Genomic DNA, 19,017 nt, shown 5'->3' with positions numbered 1-19,017 from the left:
TAGCTAGCTTTTCAACTAACATTAACGAGTGCACCTTGTAGCGCCTGCAGGGGACATTACAGTTACTATGGCCCTGTTGCTGTTGTGAGTGCCTGTCAGTCACTGATTTACAGAGACAGAAAGAGTTTGAACAGGTGACTTAAGCCATTTCCAGGTCTTACCTTTTTGAGTCGGAGAATCCCCTCTTGAGTCTGCGTGTCTGTAATAATCTCAAACATGCCTTGGTCGTCTCCCTCAATGACGCTGTATGTTGACTTGGCATTCTCGCCAATGTCTCTATCATTTGCTTTCACCTTGCCGCCCATTTTTCCTATCGGTAGGTCTTCGGGAATCACAAAGTCATACAAACCTGGGGGAGAAACAGACATAGCTCTTTGGTGTCATGAAATGTTGATCAAATTAAACAAAATTATGGCAGCATATTACAGTGCTGCATCATCATTAGACATTACAGCAGTTAGAGGAATTAGTTTCTGAGGAGCCTGTTTGATGAAATTTGCAACATAACATTTATTTTTCCCAATTATGACCAATCAGAGAAATACTCATTTAGAGGAGCATTAATTTGTTTAATTCAGTTCAATTTGGGGTGTTTAAGGTCAGGAAGTATTGGCTTACTTTTAGAAAACTTTGGTGGATTGTCATTGATGTCCGTTAGTGTGACGGTGACAGTCGTAGTCCCAGACAAGCCACCCATGTGACCTCCCATGTCCTTGGCCTGAATGACCACCAAGTACTCTTCTCTCATTTCCCGATCCATCCCATGGAGAGCAATTTTTATGGTCGCTGGAGGTGGAAACAGTTCATAACACATTAATGCAATTATAAACATGACTGATATACTCTGCACAACGTTTTAATGATGCACATGCGAGTATGTACAAGCAAGCATAGGCACACAGTAACCTTCAGGCCCACTGTACTCTCTGGTTTATAACATGCCTTATTTTAGTCCATAACTTTAAAGATCAAGGACTCCATTCCAACCAGAGGTAAGGAATTCGCTGCAGGTATATTTTCTGGGAAAAAGGAGTCTGTGTGAGTGTAGCAAGGTGGCCATGACTGGGCCAGTTTCAGCACTGAAAATCAGCTGTGTTTGTTTTCAAATGTGTTGTTCTGCTGTCTGCAGTCATTTGTATTCTGATTGAGTGTGAATTATGCTGTCTGTCTTGTATAATCTTGAATATTGTATGCAGAATGGACCTTATTGACTCTGCCACGGCGCTGAATATAAAAAGGGTTCAGCACCGGCATATATGGATAATCCACTCAGGAAACAGAGGCCCGCAGGATCATCAAATGAATATAAAACCCCTCATAAAAGCCAGGCTTTGGCATGACACCCTGCCTTAGTCCTGAGCTGCCTCAGACAATGAGAATATGCTTGGCTGTGATGAAAAACATGGGAGGGGTTAGGATGTTGTCTGTGCCTGCATTTTCTATTCTTGAAATAGATTTTCCTTTGAGATGTAGCACAATTCTGGGGTCAGTTTTGCTTTTGGAGGTCACATGCAGCACTGATTATCTAAACAATTAGAGAATATGCAGGAGTTGGAAACCCTTATACACAGTTTGGGTCAAATTTGACCCATTTTTCCATTTGATAGTGATGAAAACACTCTAAATTACATTATTTAAGTCTGGAATTTTATGACTTTTCCTGCAGTGGCCCAGAATATACAAAAATGGAAATATTTCAAAACTATTTATTATTGTGCAGCTGGTATACATTTTTCCACATAGAGGGTGTTCCGGGTCAATTTTAACCCATATTTATTCAAAGGGATTTTAAAGTCAGTAGAGGGGGTCAAATTGGTTGTGGGGAATGTTGAAACAATAGAACTACAGATCGGCATGTGTATGTAGTTTTGTTATCAGGACAGTGGGGACAGAGTTTATGGGGGATCTTGACACTGTCATGAGAACTGCTCGTGTTCCCACCATATTGCTATATTTGCCCAGGTTTCCACCAGTTGGGCTCCTGTAGACCTTTGAGGTGTTATGGGGGAATCTTGAAATAGTGAAACAGTAAAATTGTGCATAGGGATCATCATATTTGGTGTACATACAGTAGAAACACACGGTCACAAGGTGCCTTGACACTGTTGCAGCATCTGCATCTGCAAGCAGGCCTATACAAAGTAACAAATCAAACCCATCAATTCCCAGGAAACCAACATAGTGGTTGCCCAACATAGTCCTCCCTGTAGTGGAGGCGGGCAGCTGTCATAGGACTATAAAAGTACCTGAGCCCCTATTTCACTGATCTGGCAGAGTGAAAGAAGTGATTCGGTGGATCTATTATTCCAAGATGAAAAAGGAGACCGCAAGTTCAAGAGAAAGTATAAGGAGAGGAGTACAATATGAAGGAAAGGTCCTTGTGACTTCTCTCATGCAAAGGCGACACCACCTTCCCCACACGCCAGCGACAGCAGCCAGAGCCCTGATCAGTCTGCAGTCCCACAGTCACTTGTCACAAGGGGACAAAAAAGAAGGAGAACTTCTGCGCACCAAAAAAGGACTGCAAGAGTGATGTTTTTTGCAGTTCTTTTGTTTGAAATTTGCAAACCAGTTTGTTGTTTTGTTTTATGACTAATACACTCAATGCAAAGTTGATTGTGTACAACTGACAGAAAAGGAGGACATGTGGTTTACAGGCAGTGTTGATTGATGGTTTTAATATTATAATGAAAACTACCATCCAAACATGTTGCATCCTTCACTTTCAAAATAATTCATAGAAATAATTATGGCTGTAATGTTCTCCTGTTTTAGGTAACATGAGATCATAATATAGTGTGATTGTGAAAGTATTTTCTCTATAAACGAATTGTGTCAGACATAAATTAAACTCTCTTTTTCCCTGAAACATTAATGAAGGATTAACCATCCATTTATTAATGACTGATGAAATATATATAGATGCAAAATACATTTGTGGTTCAAAATTTGGTGTAGAGACTAATTATAAAGGGATACTTGAGCCGGGTCAAAAATGACCCGCTCCATACTGTGAAGGGTCAGAATATGAACAGTGTGTAAATTTTGTGGAAAACTGAATAGATAAGTATCTTATGACATGCAATGATCTTTGTTGCTATTTTGTCACTTGTATTGAGAATTCACTTATGTGGTGTAGCTATATGATTTTTCCCTCCTCTTCAAACGTTAGATATTGCTATTGCATCATTCCCTTAGTTCAATAAATGATTTAGGTCTACACAGTATAATTAAACAAATTAGTTGGGCACATTAATGGCATAGACCACCAGTCCCAAAGCAGATCATTAGTTTACTTTAACATATTGTTGCTCAACCTTGTACTTTATCAACTTTTCTGTCCAACAAGTGTGACTTCTTGATTTATTTCAATCTTGATTTATTATCTTACTTTAAATACTTATGATCTTTTCTTCTCTATGTATTAAACCCAATATGTAGAAAAGCAGGTTTTATTCCAGTTTTATTTCCTTGAAATATGAAAAATCTGGGAATAGAAAAGTTCTTTAAGCACTCTTAGGCAGAGGAAGTAGAAAAGGTAAATTAAGACTGTATTTATTCAGGCCTATTAGTAAAGAGTTTTAAAGATTTCAGATTTAAGAAGAAAAAAAAAGTCAAATACCTCCTCTGCTCTGCTGTTATGTCTATCAGCAGGTCTCAATGAGGGGACTCACATCAGCCTGCTACATGACGCACATTTCCTTATTTGGACATCACTCTCAGAGTTGGGAGTGTTCCCCAGAGATAAAGCTGGGCTACTGACACAAGCAAAGTTCTCCCAAGGGACTCTCCATAACCTGTTGTTCCCCTTCTCCTTTCCACAAAGTTAGGTTGTAAAAAACAGGAGGTAAATGAAAAGCACAAAACAATAATCACCTTTGAAGTTCTTTTATACACATTACACGCTGTGCTGTGTCTGTGTTATGGGTGTATAAATAAGTAGAAGTCTGTCTGCACATTGGTGATGCATTCAGTTCAGCTCAGTGGTCAGCGCAGTCATCTGCTTTGTAAGATATTTTATTCATAAACACATTTTAACACTTTAATATCTTAAAACTGAAAGTGTAATAAAAGTAAAAACTGCATTTTTACACCTATGTCCACTTTTATTAGAATATAAATACAAATATAAATAATTTTGCTGCCTCAACAAATATAGATACAAACACTGAACTCTCTGCACATCCCTAACCTGCTCCCTTTGTAGATATAAAGAGCTCATTCTAAGGTAACGAAAACACAATGATTCTTATTTTCATGGGATTATACACTAATTAAATCATACTTATGAATATTATATTCCATTTCTGCCAAGTCAGTTCTGCTAGATGTCACATGTATCCTTTTCATGCATAAGCAACATAGAACACCCTAAATATTATGTCATTGGTCTGATTATAGTGCGAGCTCTGTCTGACATCAACAAGGTAGGCCTACCTCTCCTCTAGTCATGGAAACAAATTAATACAGACATAAAAAGAGTAACACAAACAAGTCACCCATGCTCCCTCTTCCACACACACACACACACACACACACACACACACACATACACACACAAACATACTTCAGCCCTCCTGCTAGAAGCAACACTCTCATCTCTGTTGATCATCGTTAATTATTCAAATTAATTCCTAATCACTGAAAAGGGAGGATTGACAAACACTCATTTCCATAGATATTTGCCTCAATTTTTTTTTTTCACTGACCATTAACCAAGTGATGAATTGGGGCATGATGTTTATTTATTTATTGAATGCTTTTCATTTCCAACGTGGCGTTGTAAGTGTCAAACGCATTCTAATAGTTGTTTTCCCCTTACCTTTTATTTTTCATTAACATTCATTAAAACATCTGGCTCACTTGAATGAGCCATCTGCGTGTGCTCCACAATCACACAAAGCATGAATGCTAATCCTTAAATTGTCCATTCAGTGCATTTTCTATAGCCACGTCCCGCGTGCAGATGCTCCGAGATGGTGATGCCTATAGCAGCGAGGACAAGCCCAATTTCTGTGTGTTGAACTGACTGCTCATGCTAATTATGTACATAAATTTTGAGACTCCCTTTCTTGAAGCTTGTTTATTGTGTGCTGTTTTCCAAATTGTGAGCAGACGATTTCCATCTCATTTCTTATTAATGTAATTTCACCATTATTTAATCATATTGCTTACAGACACATGTTAAAAAGTCAGCTGAAAAAGCAATTAAAGATCCAATCTGGAATCTGTTTTGAGATAACTTTATGCATGATGACGCTGCTGAGGAGTTTGCCGTGTGAAAGGAAGAAGTAATTATTATTATTATTTAGAATTCATAATGCAATGATGTTACACAGCAGCATATGAGCACTGGCCCATTTACCATTTAGGACAGCCAATCAGCTGATGGGCACAACTCAGAGCTCTGCTCACGAGTCTTACAATTTAGCAGTTTTAATAATTAGTTTCATGCAGCTCATTGTTGAACCATGCAGTATATCACAGATGACCTAGTTAAACCAGGGCAAACAGAGCGGAGAAACCATTGTATTGTTCTTGATGTATCCCAGCAATAGAGGCACACCTTTGCTCTCAGCCACCTACAGGCATAGCCTATACTTCCTGTTGTGAAAGGCAGTCTTATTCAGCACAGTCCTGGCTGGCTCCGTATGAGGGCCATTATGCAGATTGCAATCACCTATGTGTAATATTGTGTGTATATAATACTTTCCATTTGTGATGTCATTAGCTTTTGTCTGGAAAAGCCTGACAAAGATCTCAGTGGGATCATAATGTTGCTTTATTAAATTTATTGAGAGCCACCGATACAGCCAATGGATCTCATTTTGTTTACATCCAACATATCAGTTGTGTGGGTGTTTTTTTTTTTCTTGTTTAACATAATTTACATTTTTCTCACATTTAAATTAATGCTTTACACTCCTCAGTGTACTGTACTTATAATGTCCCCAGTAATACACATTCTGGCCTCAGCGTACTGTTTATGTTTTGAAACATAAGTGTGCAGCTGTAGTGGGAAAGGAACAAGCCTGGGAGCTGGAGTTAACAGCAGCCTCATGCAGCAATAAACTACAAGCATTTCATAGAACAGATGGGCTGAGTTACCTGCAGTCCTGTTGTTGTTACACAACTTTTTAACTTATAACCAACATTATCAGCTCCCTTTTAGCATATATTTCATAATGTCCCTTATAGGCTTGCTGAAGAGAGGTATGGTTACATCACAGTGTAAGAATATACGTAATGGTTAACACCACGCTCTTTAATATAGTCGCCATGTGGTCTTCTTGTTGAACTAAAAATCACTTTTTTGTCCTTTCAGAGTTGGCAGTATGCAGTTTTTGCCTGATCCACAGCAATAGAGCAAAGGGATTATCTCAGGTGGGCCAGCAGGTGGGGAAGCTGTTGCATCTCCACCTGCTGGAACGTGTACAACCTGTAGCAGCTGTGGACAGCGCACATGTGCATTAAAAAGCAGCACCTCTTTCACTGCTGTCATCTGTCTCTCTCTTTCATTCTTTTATTTGAATCCATAGTATTGGCAGCACAGAGAACTATGCTGCCAAAACTCAGGCATCATTATAAATGAATATGAAATAAATTCTTTTATTAATGATAATATGATCATTTAGTGAAAACAAATTGAATGGTTAAAACCATTATGGCCTATACTTATGACTGTCCACCTAAAAGCCAGGTTAGAAACACTTCTGCTCATCTACAGCAGAATGTGCAGCAGACATATGGATGTACATGGCTGTTTTGTTGGTGTTTCATCACAGGTTTAGATGTATTCACCAAGCAGTCCAGATTTCACATTCAAAAAAAACAAACAGATTTCTTCATAGATTTAAATGTTCAAATATTTTCACTCTGCTATATGCTTCCCACATAAATGTACGAAATTAAATAAATCTTATTGTTCATCTTCCTTTACAGAATAAATGATATATGCTTAAAATGACCAGTCATGTCGTGAATGATAAGATTTGCTCAGATTACTTATTATCTTGTGACAGTGATAGGCAGCAATGTTTTCATCCATTCTTTATATTGTGTCTTTCTAAGGTCTAAAGGTTGTATGCATGTTGGACATTTAAAGTCTAACCTAACTCTAACCCATGGCAATAATTATCCAAGGCAGAAGCATAGGTTTTTAGATTGATGAATGAGTATTTTCATACAGTCCAGGCAGCCATAGATTTTCATTTATATTCAGTATGGTATACAAAATGACTGGAAACTGCTTCACATAGGTTACCCATCAAAGCAAAGAGCAGCTTTTACTTTTTTGTCATCAGTGTAATATTTATGTGTTGTAATACAGCTAAGTGCAGGGGATTTTTACAAAACCTTGTCGCTCTCAGGTGACAGTGACAGCTCCAATAATAGTACTGTTATATGGTTATATTGTGAGCTAATTTGTTCAAGTTACCATTTCAATATTTAATTTTAGTAATAAATACTTTTTCACTGTACTTTGCTTGCTAAACAAAGTCTAAACATTCAGTTGTTTGTTGGTGGCTTGATACATTGTCGGTCCTGAACTCAAACTGGGCCTCACAGTTGAGGTGGGCATTGCAATTCATATTTGCATCTAAAGTATATACAGTCAGTTAGACCCCTCTTAAGGCTAAGATATTCCTAACAGTCAGTTGGACATACTTACCTAGACACTCGGTCAAATAGTGACAGCCCACTACTTGACCTAAGGTGACCTTGTAAGCTCATTTATCTAAGTCGAAGCAGGTAATGAAAAAGGTTTAAATACGAAAAGGTTCCGGCCTGATGTGCTTGGCACGGTCTAGAAGAAAAAGACTATTGAAATAATCCTTAGATGTAATCACTGTCTAACAGTAAAGCCAATTTCTTTCTTTTTTCTCTCATTATGGGCGTGTCATTCATTCATTACATTTTGTAATACATTATGCTCTCCATTGGTTAGAAAGAGACAAAGAATTTGCACACTGTATTAATAGCTCCCATTAAATTTAATGAAGCAATGTTTCGGTCTCACAGAGATCTTCGTCAGGCTTTGTCAGGCAAACAATGAATAACAGCACAAAGAGCTCCACTGGTTAGCCCCTTTGCCTGCCTCACAAAGGTGTCCTCCTTTTGTGTCTCCCTTTTTAGAGTCAACACAATGGTCGGACTAGACTTCTGTCTTATTGCATGTGTAACATTTAGCATGCTATCTGTATCAGAAATCTCTGTTTGTTGCAGTAAGCGACTTGGCTCTACTGCATAGGTGTCTATTAAACCTACACTGTCAAGCATACTCCAAAATGGCCTCCAGTGTGTGCTGCTTTGTCATCTAATTCGATTGAAGGTGAAGGAACACAATCCTCACACATATAGCACCCTCAGCTAAAGACTAATCTTAAATTTCTAAAACACCAACAAGGACAGAACTGCACTTACCTGAGTTTGGGTCTACGGAGAAATATGGTTGTCCCTCCAGAATGCTGTAGACCAGTTTAGCACTGTTCCCGTACACTGGGTCATCAGCATCTGTGGCTGTTACCCGTGTTACTGGGGTACCTAGAGGAAGAAAGACAGACGGTTATGAACTCTGCTGGCACTCATCTCCACACGCTCATACATGCTGAGCCAGCAAGGATCAGATTATTTAACTGTATATGGGGTTGATTTGTTTAAAAATCAGGTCCTTTCTGTATCAAACATGCAATATTTACAGTGCATTGCCAGTTTTGTTACTCTGACAATTTAGCAGCATATTGTACTCAGTGTTTTAGAGTTTAGTCTGCATATACAGTATTTACTTTAGTCAGTAACTACAATGAAATAAGAATCAATATTTCTGTCTTTTTTAATCTGAACTAAAAAATACATATTTGAACAAGTATGTGTACCCACAAACACACTGTATTTGGCTATGTGTTACCCTGTGCCTTTATCTCATATTCCACTTGTGTGTGTGTGTGTGTGTGTGTGTGTGTGTGTGTGTGTGTGTGTGTGGTTCTGGCATCAAAGTGTCAATTACATTCGACAAATGTGAAATGGCTACAGATGAAATATCTTATAATGGGTGTTTAGCCTAACTGGGCAAACCGGTCATGTCAGTGTTGATTAGTTGTGTAGCCTCTTGTAATGTTAGCTTCTGCTAGATATGTTAGCTAGCGTGCAAATCAACATGACAGTGATGGGTGTGTCACATACTTATTATTATTACACAGCAGCGAAAGTAACCATATCTACTGATGGCCACACTTTGAAGTGCTTTTCACAGCTCAGATCTTCAAGAGCTGCAGATCTCTACAGTAATACACACACCAAAATGTGTGTTATATCATCTAAAAGCACTTTGTTTGGGGGTTACACGATATTTAAAAGTATGCCTTATCACTTTAAGCAAACATCAAACCTTAACATACAAAGAAAACACATCTGTGAAGAGTTAGACTAATTAAAAGTTTGGCTACATTAGTGTAACTGTTGGCACATGTATTCTTAAAATGCTGCTCCGATATCACTGTTCCTTTACATAATAGTGCAATTAGCCATTACCTTCACACCAACAATACTCAATGTAGCAGAAATGAGGTTCTTTATTAAACCAGCTCTGTGAGGTTTGAAGAAAACGTACGCCGGGACCTTCATCAATATATCAAATGTGCCAAACGCTCAAGGCAAATCACAAAAAAGATTAGTGACAATTCAATCCGCCATTCACTGCTCCATTAGAAGGTATCAGGAAAAAATACACTGAAAAGCTGAATATAAAGAGACTATTAACACAATTAAACTCACGCATTTTAATTCACAGTGACCTAGCTCCTCATCACTCTCAGTGAGAGCGAGGACGAGAGAAAAAAGGAGAGAAAAGAAGCTGACATGCTGACAGTGAGCAACACACTGGCAAGAAGCTACAGATGGTATGGTAATTGTTTCTGTGAAAGATGTTTAGAGGTGTTCTGACAACAAAAGGGAGATGTCCCTCGTCACAGACGGCACAGGTCCTGCCACGGGCACCTCAGTCTGTCCACTGCAGACGAAAAGGCTTGTAGTAAAGACCTGCGCCAAGTGCCAGTTTTGGCTCTGACATTATGATTCAGAGGTTCCGGTCATAAATTAAAATATGAAAATAAAAAAAAAAATGCTGTGCCAGCTGTGATGGAAACACTGTCCCTGTAAAGTTTACAATGTGCAACCAACAAATCAGACATCTGTATTCTGCTGGCACGTTGTCGTTTGCTGCTTCTACAGCGCTAGAACAACCCCCAACTGACCTGCTGACATAGTGACAAAAAAAGATGTTTTTTCTCATTGAATATGACTTAAAATCCATCTAACCTACAGTACAAGAAGTTCAAAACAAACTCTGGGAATAAATATTTTAAATGCAAACCAAAGCATTCCAGCACAGTATAAGTGCAAAACAGAAAGGGCTTTTCACAATAACACTACTGCAAAGATGTTTTTCACATCCATATGGTACAGTTTTTGAACTTATCTTCCTCTTTATGCCGTCAGCTACACATGTCAACAATTGATTAATAGTCACCGCTGTGTCTGTGGTCTTGTAACAGCAAAACAAAGCAAGAGCCACCTTTACACTCTAACTGGAGTAGCAGTTTCACTGTTGCAACCCAATTATTTCACAGTGAGAGAGCCTCAAGTGGTCCTCTGAGACACGTGTTCTAGTAATTCATAGTCTTATGATGACCCATGCTGTTGTGTTGCCAAAGCTTACCTTGTAAATTCCATACTGCCTGTTACACCCCGTGCCTTTTGCAGTGTCTAGATCACAGCAGATCAATGAGCTCTCTTTCTTTCTGTGTTTCACTTTGCTGTGATACCATCAGCAAAAATAAAATAATAATGTGTTAACTTGAAGACAGCGGCTGATAGTTTTTCCTCTACTTCAATACATATAAAGAATAACACCTCAGTATGAGGTTATCCATGTCTGCTATTCACAGCTTTGCCTAAAAACCTGGCATTATGTGGAAATTTCACATGAACTTGTTTGATAAGTAAATAAAATATCAAACAAATTGGTTGACAGAATGTAAGGAAATGTAATTATATGAATTATATCCCACAGATGTATGCAATAATCAAAATTGGTGCGCTCATGCAGTACTGCGGGGAAGCAAATTATATCCTGTGTGCCATAGGTGTTTGCCAATTGTCAAATGAATAAAATGAAAGACAGCTAAGGAAATTGCACCTCCTTTTTTCCTGAGATACAAAGCCTTATCTTCCTTAAAGTTAAATTACTACTAGTACAGAGAGAGAAGGCAGCCATCTACACATCCCTAATTATGAAAAGTACCTTCGTACTTCTTAAAGGTGTCTGACTATTGCAAACAGGCTTTATAAATTTGGTTACACTATGGATTGAAGTGGGGGAAGTAGAGGGTAGGAAAAAATCTTCATAAAAACAGTGGAACCGGTGAAGCATGAAATAGCTCCCTCTTTCTTTCCCTCCCACAGGGGTAAAATGCTCCTCACTACCCCTGATAAAAAATGAGGGATTAGGAAAGCCAGTGTTTTGGTCCTGTTTCAAATCAGTGCAGATTAGCTCGTCCTTCCCCTTGATAATGCACAGAAATTTCAGGGACACTGCAGAAATGGATGCAGCTGTAGGCCAGGCAGTGGGCACAGAAACTCAATTGTAGGAGGAATATTGTCTCTGGCTTTTATTTGAAGCCTGTAGCATTGTGGCAATCACAATAATAGCAACACAACACCTATAAACTTCCAGGGATGAAAAAGCTGAATGGCTGCTGAAAACAAAAGCCATGCAGAGTGGAATTAGGTATGTAAAAAGCTTACAATAGAAAATGAAATATGCTCAGACTGCAGCTAATGTTCTGTGCATTCTACAGCCCTGGCAACTTTTCTACCTAAAAGGACACACAATTCTTAGTCAAACCTGTTAGAGTTTTGTAGGTCAGTACAGTGCAATCATGCTATTTCCTGTCTAAGTGGATGTGTCTCACTTTTCTCCCGCTGTCTCAGAGATACCCAGACACTGAATCATTGCATATAACCTTCTCCTGGGAAAGCAAATCTTCTTCTGTTGGTTTGGGCAGTAGCCCTCAGGGTGACACACATTAAGCATGTATGAAAATACAGCCTGCATTTATGGTTGTTTTCCCACACTAAGTGTAATCTCATTAATCATATTATGAGGTCCACAGGATTTAATACCACACCAATAAATTAAACACACATCATTTTCAAAGGATGCCATTACTGTATATGATGCATTTAGATCAGATTTACAGCTGCTGTTTTTTGGTTTAAGGGCTTGCTGTTCCTGAAGGGGCCCCAGAATAAAGACATGGGGGGCTAGCCTTCTGTTTTATCAACCGACAGAAATAATAGGGCACACACTTCCTATTTACTCCGTACACCGGCTCAGTGATAGAAAATCAATAGAAATCTTCCTTGAACCAGAGAGGGGATAAATTGGGGGATGCAGTCCGATGTGACACACAACCGCCATGGAAGGACATTGCAGCTTATTTCTCTAACACATTATCCCGCGACACAGCTTCATCTGTATAGTCTGCTTATTTTCTTAGAAGCATTGCAAAGATAATCAAACAGTGGACGGTCATGATGTAGCTTTGAGCCATCACGAGATGCTCATTTGCAGACACTTACTGTACACTGCAGGGTGGCAGAGAGAGGGACTGAATTTGAAAATTAAACACTAGACTACAGCTTTGTCCATAAATAGGGTTTCTGCACAGTGTGATATTTGTTTGGACTTGTCAAGAGTATATCTTTTTCATAAAAATACCAAAATGCCAGTTGACACACAAAAAGTACGAAAATGAAATAAATGAAATGATGAAATAAAACATCAAATTCCAAAAACATCTGCAAAGATAAAGCTCATTGTTTGAGATATTCTACATAGTACAAAACACTGCAGTGCACAAAACTACTACAAAACCTTCATTATAATATGTTTGTATGCACAAAGGTTCTATTTTCCAGTTGATGTGACAAGAACATGAGCCGCTTTTTCCCCCACTGCTCAGAATTCACCCTCAGCATGCTTAGTACAATTCAGGAAACCGCACCACAGGGAAGCACTCTCAGCTCAAGTGCCATCATACCTATAATCACTCAAAAGAATGTGTCATAACAGTTCATTTACAGTAATATTGCTAGAATGCTAGACTTATCCTCCATATCCCTCCATCCAACAAGCATGGCAACCGTGTAACATCTCAGCTCTCCTCAGCTTGGACCAGCTCAGAAGCGTGAAGGGTAGAAGACAGGGGGCATTCATATGTATGCAGGCACTGAGCCATAGAGAAGGGATATCACTGAGGCATGGGGAGTGCTGTGGACTGCATGAGGCGTGGGGCTAACAGTGCCCTGCTGTGAGCCCTACCCGGGTAAAACAATACTGTTTATGTCTGACTGGCTTTAGGCCTACACTGCAGGGGTCGAAAGACAGAGGGAGAAACGCAGGGATAAATAAAAAGGGGCAGAGGGGTAGCAGTGTGCATAACAGCACCAAAGTCTAGGTGGGATATAAGGTATGCACAAAGCAAACATTTGATATTAGAAAGTTTTCTTTAATAATCAAAAAAAAGGGGGGTGGGGGTTTCAGGTAACACACCCCCTGGAAGCCATTTTGGAAGTCAACACTGGCTGTAAGCAGCTAAATCAATAATTTGCACCTGTGTTAGAAGAACTTAGTTTGTAGTTTTATAGTTCAAGCTGCTCTAATCAATATTCTTATCTTAACAGTTGGTCATATGACTATGTGTAATGTGAAAAGAGTTGCTTCTATTGACAAACCCAACTATCCAGTTTCTGTTTTCACCGAAGTCTGCAGTCTCCCTCAGCTCCACGAAGATCACTTTTAGGGGTCACTATCACCTCTCTCATTAGCATAGTTTCCAGACATAGAAGGCAGCTGTTTTCAGTGAAATGGTTATGCTAAATCTACTGTAGGCTACACTACCTGGCAAGTACCAAACAGAAGACAGACAAAGCTGGCTGGTTTAGCTGGTGAAAACAGCAGAGCATTTAGCATTAAAGTACCATATATTTCTTTCAGAAGTTGGTGGAGACCAAAGCAGAGCTAAGAAGAAGAGGAAATATAGACTTTGCTAGAAAAAAACAACTCTATATTATCAACTTTATAAGGTGATAATATATAAAATATCTATGTTTAGCTTGTTGTGTTGCCCCCAAGTTAATCCAGGTTTAAAGAGAAAACACACAACATCCATTAATAAAGTTACAAACTCACAATCAAGTGCACTAGGAAGGTCATTTTTAAACATTCCAGGCGTGTTATAAACAGTGTACAAATTGACATTCACAAAGCAGCAACTGTCATTCACAAAACATTTTCTATCCATTTGTTCATAAAGGTCATGACATGGTCTGGTATCATTACCATGACAGTGGACAAACTACCTCCAAGCAAACAAGCATGAGATCTTTATGGACCTGTTCAGCATGTAAGTTCTGAAGACCATGCAATTATGATGTGCCATAGCTGTGTCAATTGTGGTGTTCATGCTGCAGTGTTAATGGTATTGCTTACATATCTTTTTCCTCACATACTCTAATGTGGTTTTCTAAATGCCTGTTTTTGCCCTATAAACTCAATAATTCAAAATTTGTTAAGCTTTCTGAAATGCAGAAAGACTGCTGAGCCTCTGACTGGAATTACAGTGTTTCCTGTGCTCAGGTAAATTTGACATTGTTGTGGAAAAATCTTCACTGTAACTTCAGTCAATAGCCGAAAGTTCTGTTGTAATTGTCAGCAATATTTTTTTTTACACTTGCTGCCAGCAATAATGTGATTACATCAACAAAAACAGACTCTTTCACTGTGGAGTAACATGTTTAAATGTGAAAATGTGATCTATTATTCAGAAATGGCACTCCTCTGAATGCATATGTTGGCCCATTCGACAATTGTTCAACAAAGTAAGAAATAATGTTAATTGTATGCCCACTGTAGCTGCTCCTCTGTCATTTAGCAGTATATTAGACAGGCAACAGTCTTTTAGTGAGTAAATATCCTTCACCCCTCGTAACTGTCACTTTTCTTACAAAGGCACATTGCAAACTAATGTAATGAACCCAAGCACAGTGAAAATGTAATAATGCATCCCATGGCAATGACTGTTTAAATAGCCACTGCTCCCCCCATCCCCATCCCCGCTTTTCTAGGTCAGAAAGATGGCATGCCAAACTCTTATACTAAAATGGCTGGTCTGTGGGGCTGGACAGTCCCCTGACAGCACCATTGCGGTGACAGGAAAGTGATTATGTATTGATCATGATCACATAGACACTGGTGTAGCTCTCTCTCTGGTCTGTGGGCAGAGAGGATAATAGCTCATGATCAGACAGGGAGACTGACAGCCTATCTCTCCAGGCATTGCCGGCAGCACTATTTTTGGACAGTGCCACCTATTTGGTTGAAATGCATCTACACGGATGGGGAATAACGCAAGAATTAAGAGGCGATTAGCACTGTGAGGCAGAGTATTGTCAAATACAAAGTGTAGAGCTGTGCTGTAGTGTGGCAGGCCAAAGCTCTTGATAACACAGAAACGGTTGTAACGAGGTGGAGAAAACAAGCGTGTCGAGGCATCCTTTCATCCATCCATCCATCCCCGTCCGTCTATTCTCTCAGAGGGGAAGATGACATACTTGGAGCACCGCCAGTTGATTTTCCTACAGTAGTCAAAGCCAGTTTTAGATTCCTGGGCTGCAGATGGGCATTTATGGCAACACTGCAGATGGGCATTAGGGAAACCCTTAAACAAATAAGCATGCTCATAAACAACTGGCATGCATGAACTTTTTGTCATTTGCCAATGCAGCCTCAAACCTCCCACCCCTTCATTTGTCACCACTTTCACCAAACATTCATATGATCTACAGCCCAGGCTGTGACTGAAAGAGGTGGCTCTCCTCTACCATGATGCTTTATATTTCTATCTGGAGGATGTAAGTATTTCAGATTACAGGGAGGCACAGTAAATAATTGTAAGGCAGGAAAAAACATACTCTCCCTCGGCCCATAAGTCTTCATAACACGACTAATGCATATTCATGCTAAAATGCGTGTTTCAGCAGGGCCACAGAACACAGCTGAGGAACGCAGCAAATGAATGAGGAACACCCTGCAGAGACTAAAAAGATCAGGATATATGTGTTCATATCAGGCCATAACACACTTTTCAAAATGAGACTCGGCCAAATACAACATGTGCCAGAGGAGGGCCTACAACAGGAAAAAAAATATATTGAAGATAAGATATGGTTGTCAGCATCCAAGAAATTGTTCCCCAGAGCCAATGATGGATAAGGGACGCTGCACTTTTGAAGAGTAAGGGGACCGTCACACTTAAGCACTTACATTGTCATTGTTGTAGTACAATTACTAGTCTTTTATAACACAGAGAGGGAGCTATCACAGAGAAACTTGGGGCCGTGTGTGTATGTGTTTGTATGCTTGTCTATGCATGTGTGTACAATACGTGTCTGTGTGTGTACATGACATCCCTTTTTCAAGGAGTCGGCTACTGAGTCTGCTGCCTTGACAAGCCGTTTACAGGAGCGGCAGGAACAAAATAATTAAGAGGGTCCTTTGTTACTCACTGATGGCCGTGACATATGCCGCCATTTTAAAGGGTTGTGTCATTGATTCACTTTAATTAGTTCATAGGAAATGTGTGCAACATGCAGATAGAGTTCAGGACTGGAAGTCGAGGACGGAATATTGGGCACTTCACATGTTTAATTGCTCCCAAGGCATTTACAATGGCAAGGTAATAACAAAGAATAAGGCAAAGTATATTGTCTAATGAACAGCTTTATCATGGGTAAATGAACAAAATGTTGCTTAATTTGAGAACTCTGCCACAGGGGCAAGGGTGTTTAATGTGAATTATGCTTCCTCAAAAAAAAGAAGGAAAAGAAGAAAAAAACAAGTTTCAGCATAATGCAAAACTGTGGTGGGAAATGAACTTGCGGTTAATATTTTGCCGCACTACATCAGCACTAGCTCCTGAGAGTGGAAACCAGAGATCAAAGTTATTACTTAATACCAGAAATTAATTACTTATGTATACACTGTTGCCAAAATGCCCTTAACGAGGCATGTAGCCCAATACTGTTCCAGCTGAGCTGCTCATTGGCGAACAGTAGACAACTTCCAATGTATATTTATACATTTTTGCATATGTTTGTGTGAATGCTGAGTTACTATACATGATATACAGTATATGTAGGCAATATTATTGGCAGCAATATAGTATTATGATCATGCCAAGATTTTAGAGGAAACATACAATATAATTATATATTCAATTATATTCACTATTGCCTTGTTTTTCCAGGGTCACATTTTAATGAAAAATCATGATAATACATGTTTGTTACAGTTACATGACATAAACAAAAATGTAGTGTAGTGGGATAAAATTATTTCAACATTTCAACATTTCACCATGGAAAAACAGCAGTAGACTAAAATACTAATAAAATACCCCTGATAGACAAAAATACAGGATGAATGGATTTGTTACTTGTCTGACTGAGCTGATATTCAAGAATAACACGTCTTTCCCACTTAAAAGTCCTCCTTGAAGATTCTTGTTTAACCACAAACTGAGTAGTTTGCCTTCTGGTCAATAAAGTTCAAGTTCCTTACAGCAGACTGACAGCAAATGTCCTCAGTATCAAATCCTCCTGCCAACCATTAAGCCACACCACTAGGAAGAAAAAGAACAAAAGATATTTGAGTGAACTTAATTTGAAACCCAAATCAAAAAAAAAAGAAAAGACAGCATTGTGCAGAGAGGGAAGTCGCCATACTGTTTAAACACGGGAGAAGAATACTACCACTTAATAGGAGTGGTATTTTTGCCACAGTGAGTTAAGTCAGTTAATTTGCGATCGTAGAGTTGAGTGAGATTATTTTTAAAGGCTCTGAAAACGGAAGGTTACATTGTAATCCAGGTTTTCTGAATGAATAGACTATCTCTCCACCCTACATATTCCATATGTATGGGAGACTAACCCCCACAGGGACAGCTGACACAGACACTCTTTAAGACAGAAGACCTGTGGTGGCCACGCACCGTGTGTGTAACCTCTCTGGTTAACATTGATTGGAATGTGTTTCAGAGTGGCTTTTAGCTGAAGAGATAGTCTCTCCACTCAGAGAACCTGGGTTACAATGTGACCTTCCATTTGTGTCGAGACTATCTTTCCGTCCTACATATTCCATATGTACAGGGACTCTTTAGGACACACCGCGAAGGAAGGGTGCAATTATCGAGAGCCAGATCTTCTGGAGTGGGGCCACCAGGATGAGGCTCACCTCTTCCACCTTGACTCTGTAGGAGTGGGTGCAGGAGGATGAAGGGAGGGAAGGCATACAGGAGGCCCTATGGCCACTGATGTGCCATCGCATCTGTGCCCAAGGTAGGATTGTCTCTCCCTATGGAGAAAAAAAGGGGACAGTGAGCAGCCTCCATGGAGGCAAAGAGATCGGCTATGGCTGTACCAAAGCAGTCCCAGATCTTGCTTACAACCTCTGGATGCAGCCTCCATTCAGGGAGGGGTCCCCCTACCCCAGAGAGCTGATCCATCGCCAGGTTCACCTGACCCGGCACATGCATTGCATTCAGGGACTTGAACTGTGAACGTGTCCACTCCCATATTAGCCAAGCCAATCTGCAAAAGCGAGGGGAGGCCTGTTTATATGCCACCACCACTGTACCATCTCTTCTCACCAGTACATGGTGGTTCCTCAGCTCTGGCAGGAAATGCAGAGGAGCTAGATTGATAGCCTGCAGTTCCAGAAGATTGATGTGCTGTGCTAACCAGGGTCTGTGCCACTGGCTGCTGATGCCCTCGTGGACAGCTCTCCAGTCTACCAGGGAGGTGTTGGATGACACCACCTGGTGATGCAACAGCCGCCCCAGTGGATTGAACCATGTTAAGCTGGCTGGCTGCTCCCACCAACGGAGATACATGTGC

At 39.7% G+C, this 19,017-nt stretch overlaps 1 protein-coding gene across 3 annotated transcripts in view; it reads right to left on the bottom strand.

The window, feature by feature from the left end:
* cdh8 (cadherin 8) overlaps nucleotides 1–19,017 on the bottom strand; it is a 99,231-nt gene that overhangs the window by 25,622 nt on the left and 54,592 nt on the right. For all 3 annotated transcript variants that reach the window (XM_044364935.1, XM_044365110.1, XM_044365023.1), the window contains exons 4-6: nucleotides 8,425–8,544; nucleotides 619–786; nucleotides 162–349 (exon numbers count right to left, since the gene is read on the bottom strand). In XM_044364935.1, the coding sequence (XP_044220870.1) occupies nucleotides 162–349; nucleotides 619–786; nucleotides 8,425–8,544 (476 nt within the window). The remainder of the gene's footprint in view (nucleotides 1–161; nucleotides 350–618; nucleotides 787–8,424; nucleotides 8,545–19,017) is intronic.

Source organism: Thunnus albacares, chromosome 1 (genome assembly GCF_914725855.1).
Source record: "Thunnus albacares chromosome 1, fThuAlb1.1, whole genome shotgun sequence".
NCBI lineage: Eukaryota > Metazoa > Chordata > Actinopteri > Scombriformes > Scombridae > Thunnus > Thunnus albacares.
The sequence above is the reverse complement of the archived record's forward strand: the minus strand, read 5'-3'. Positions and strand labels throughout refer to the sequence as shown.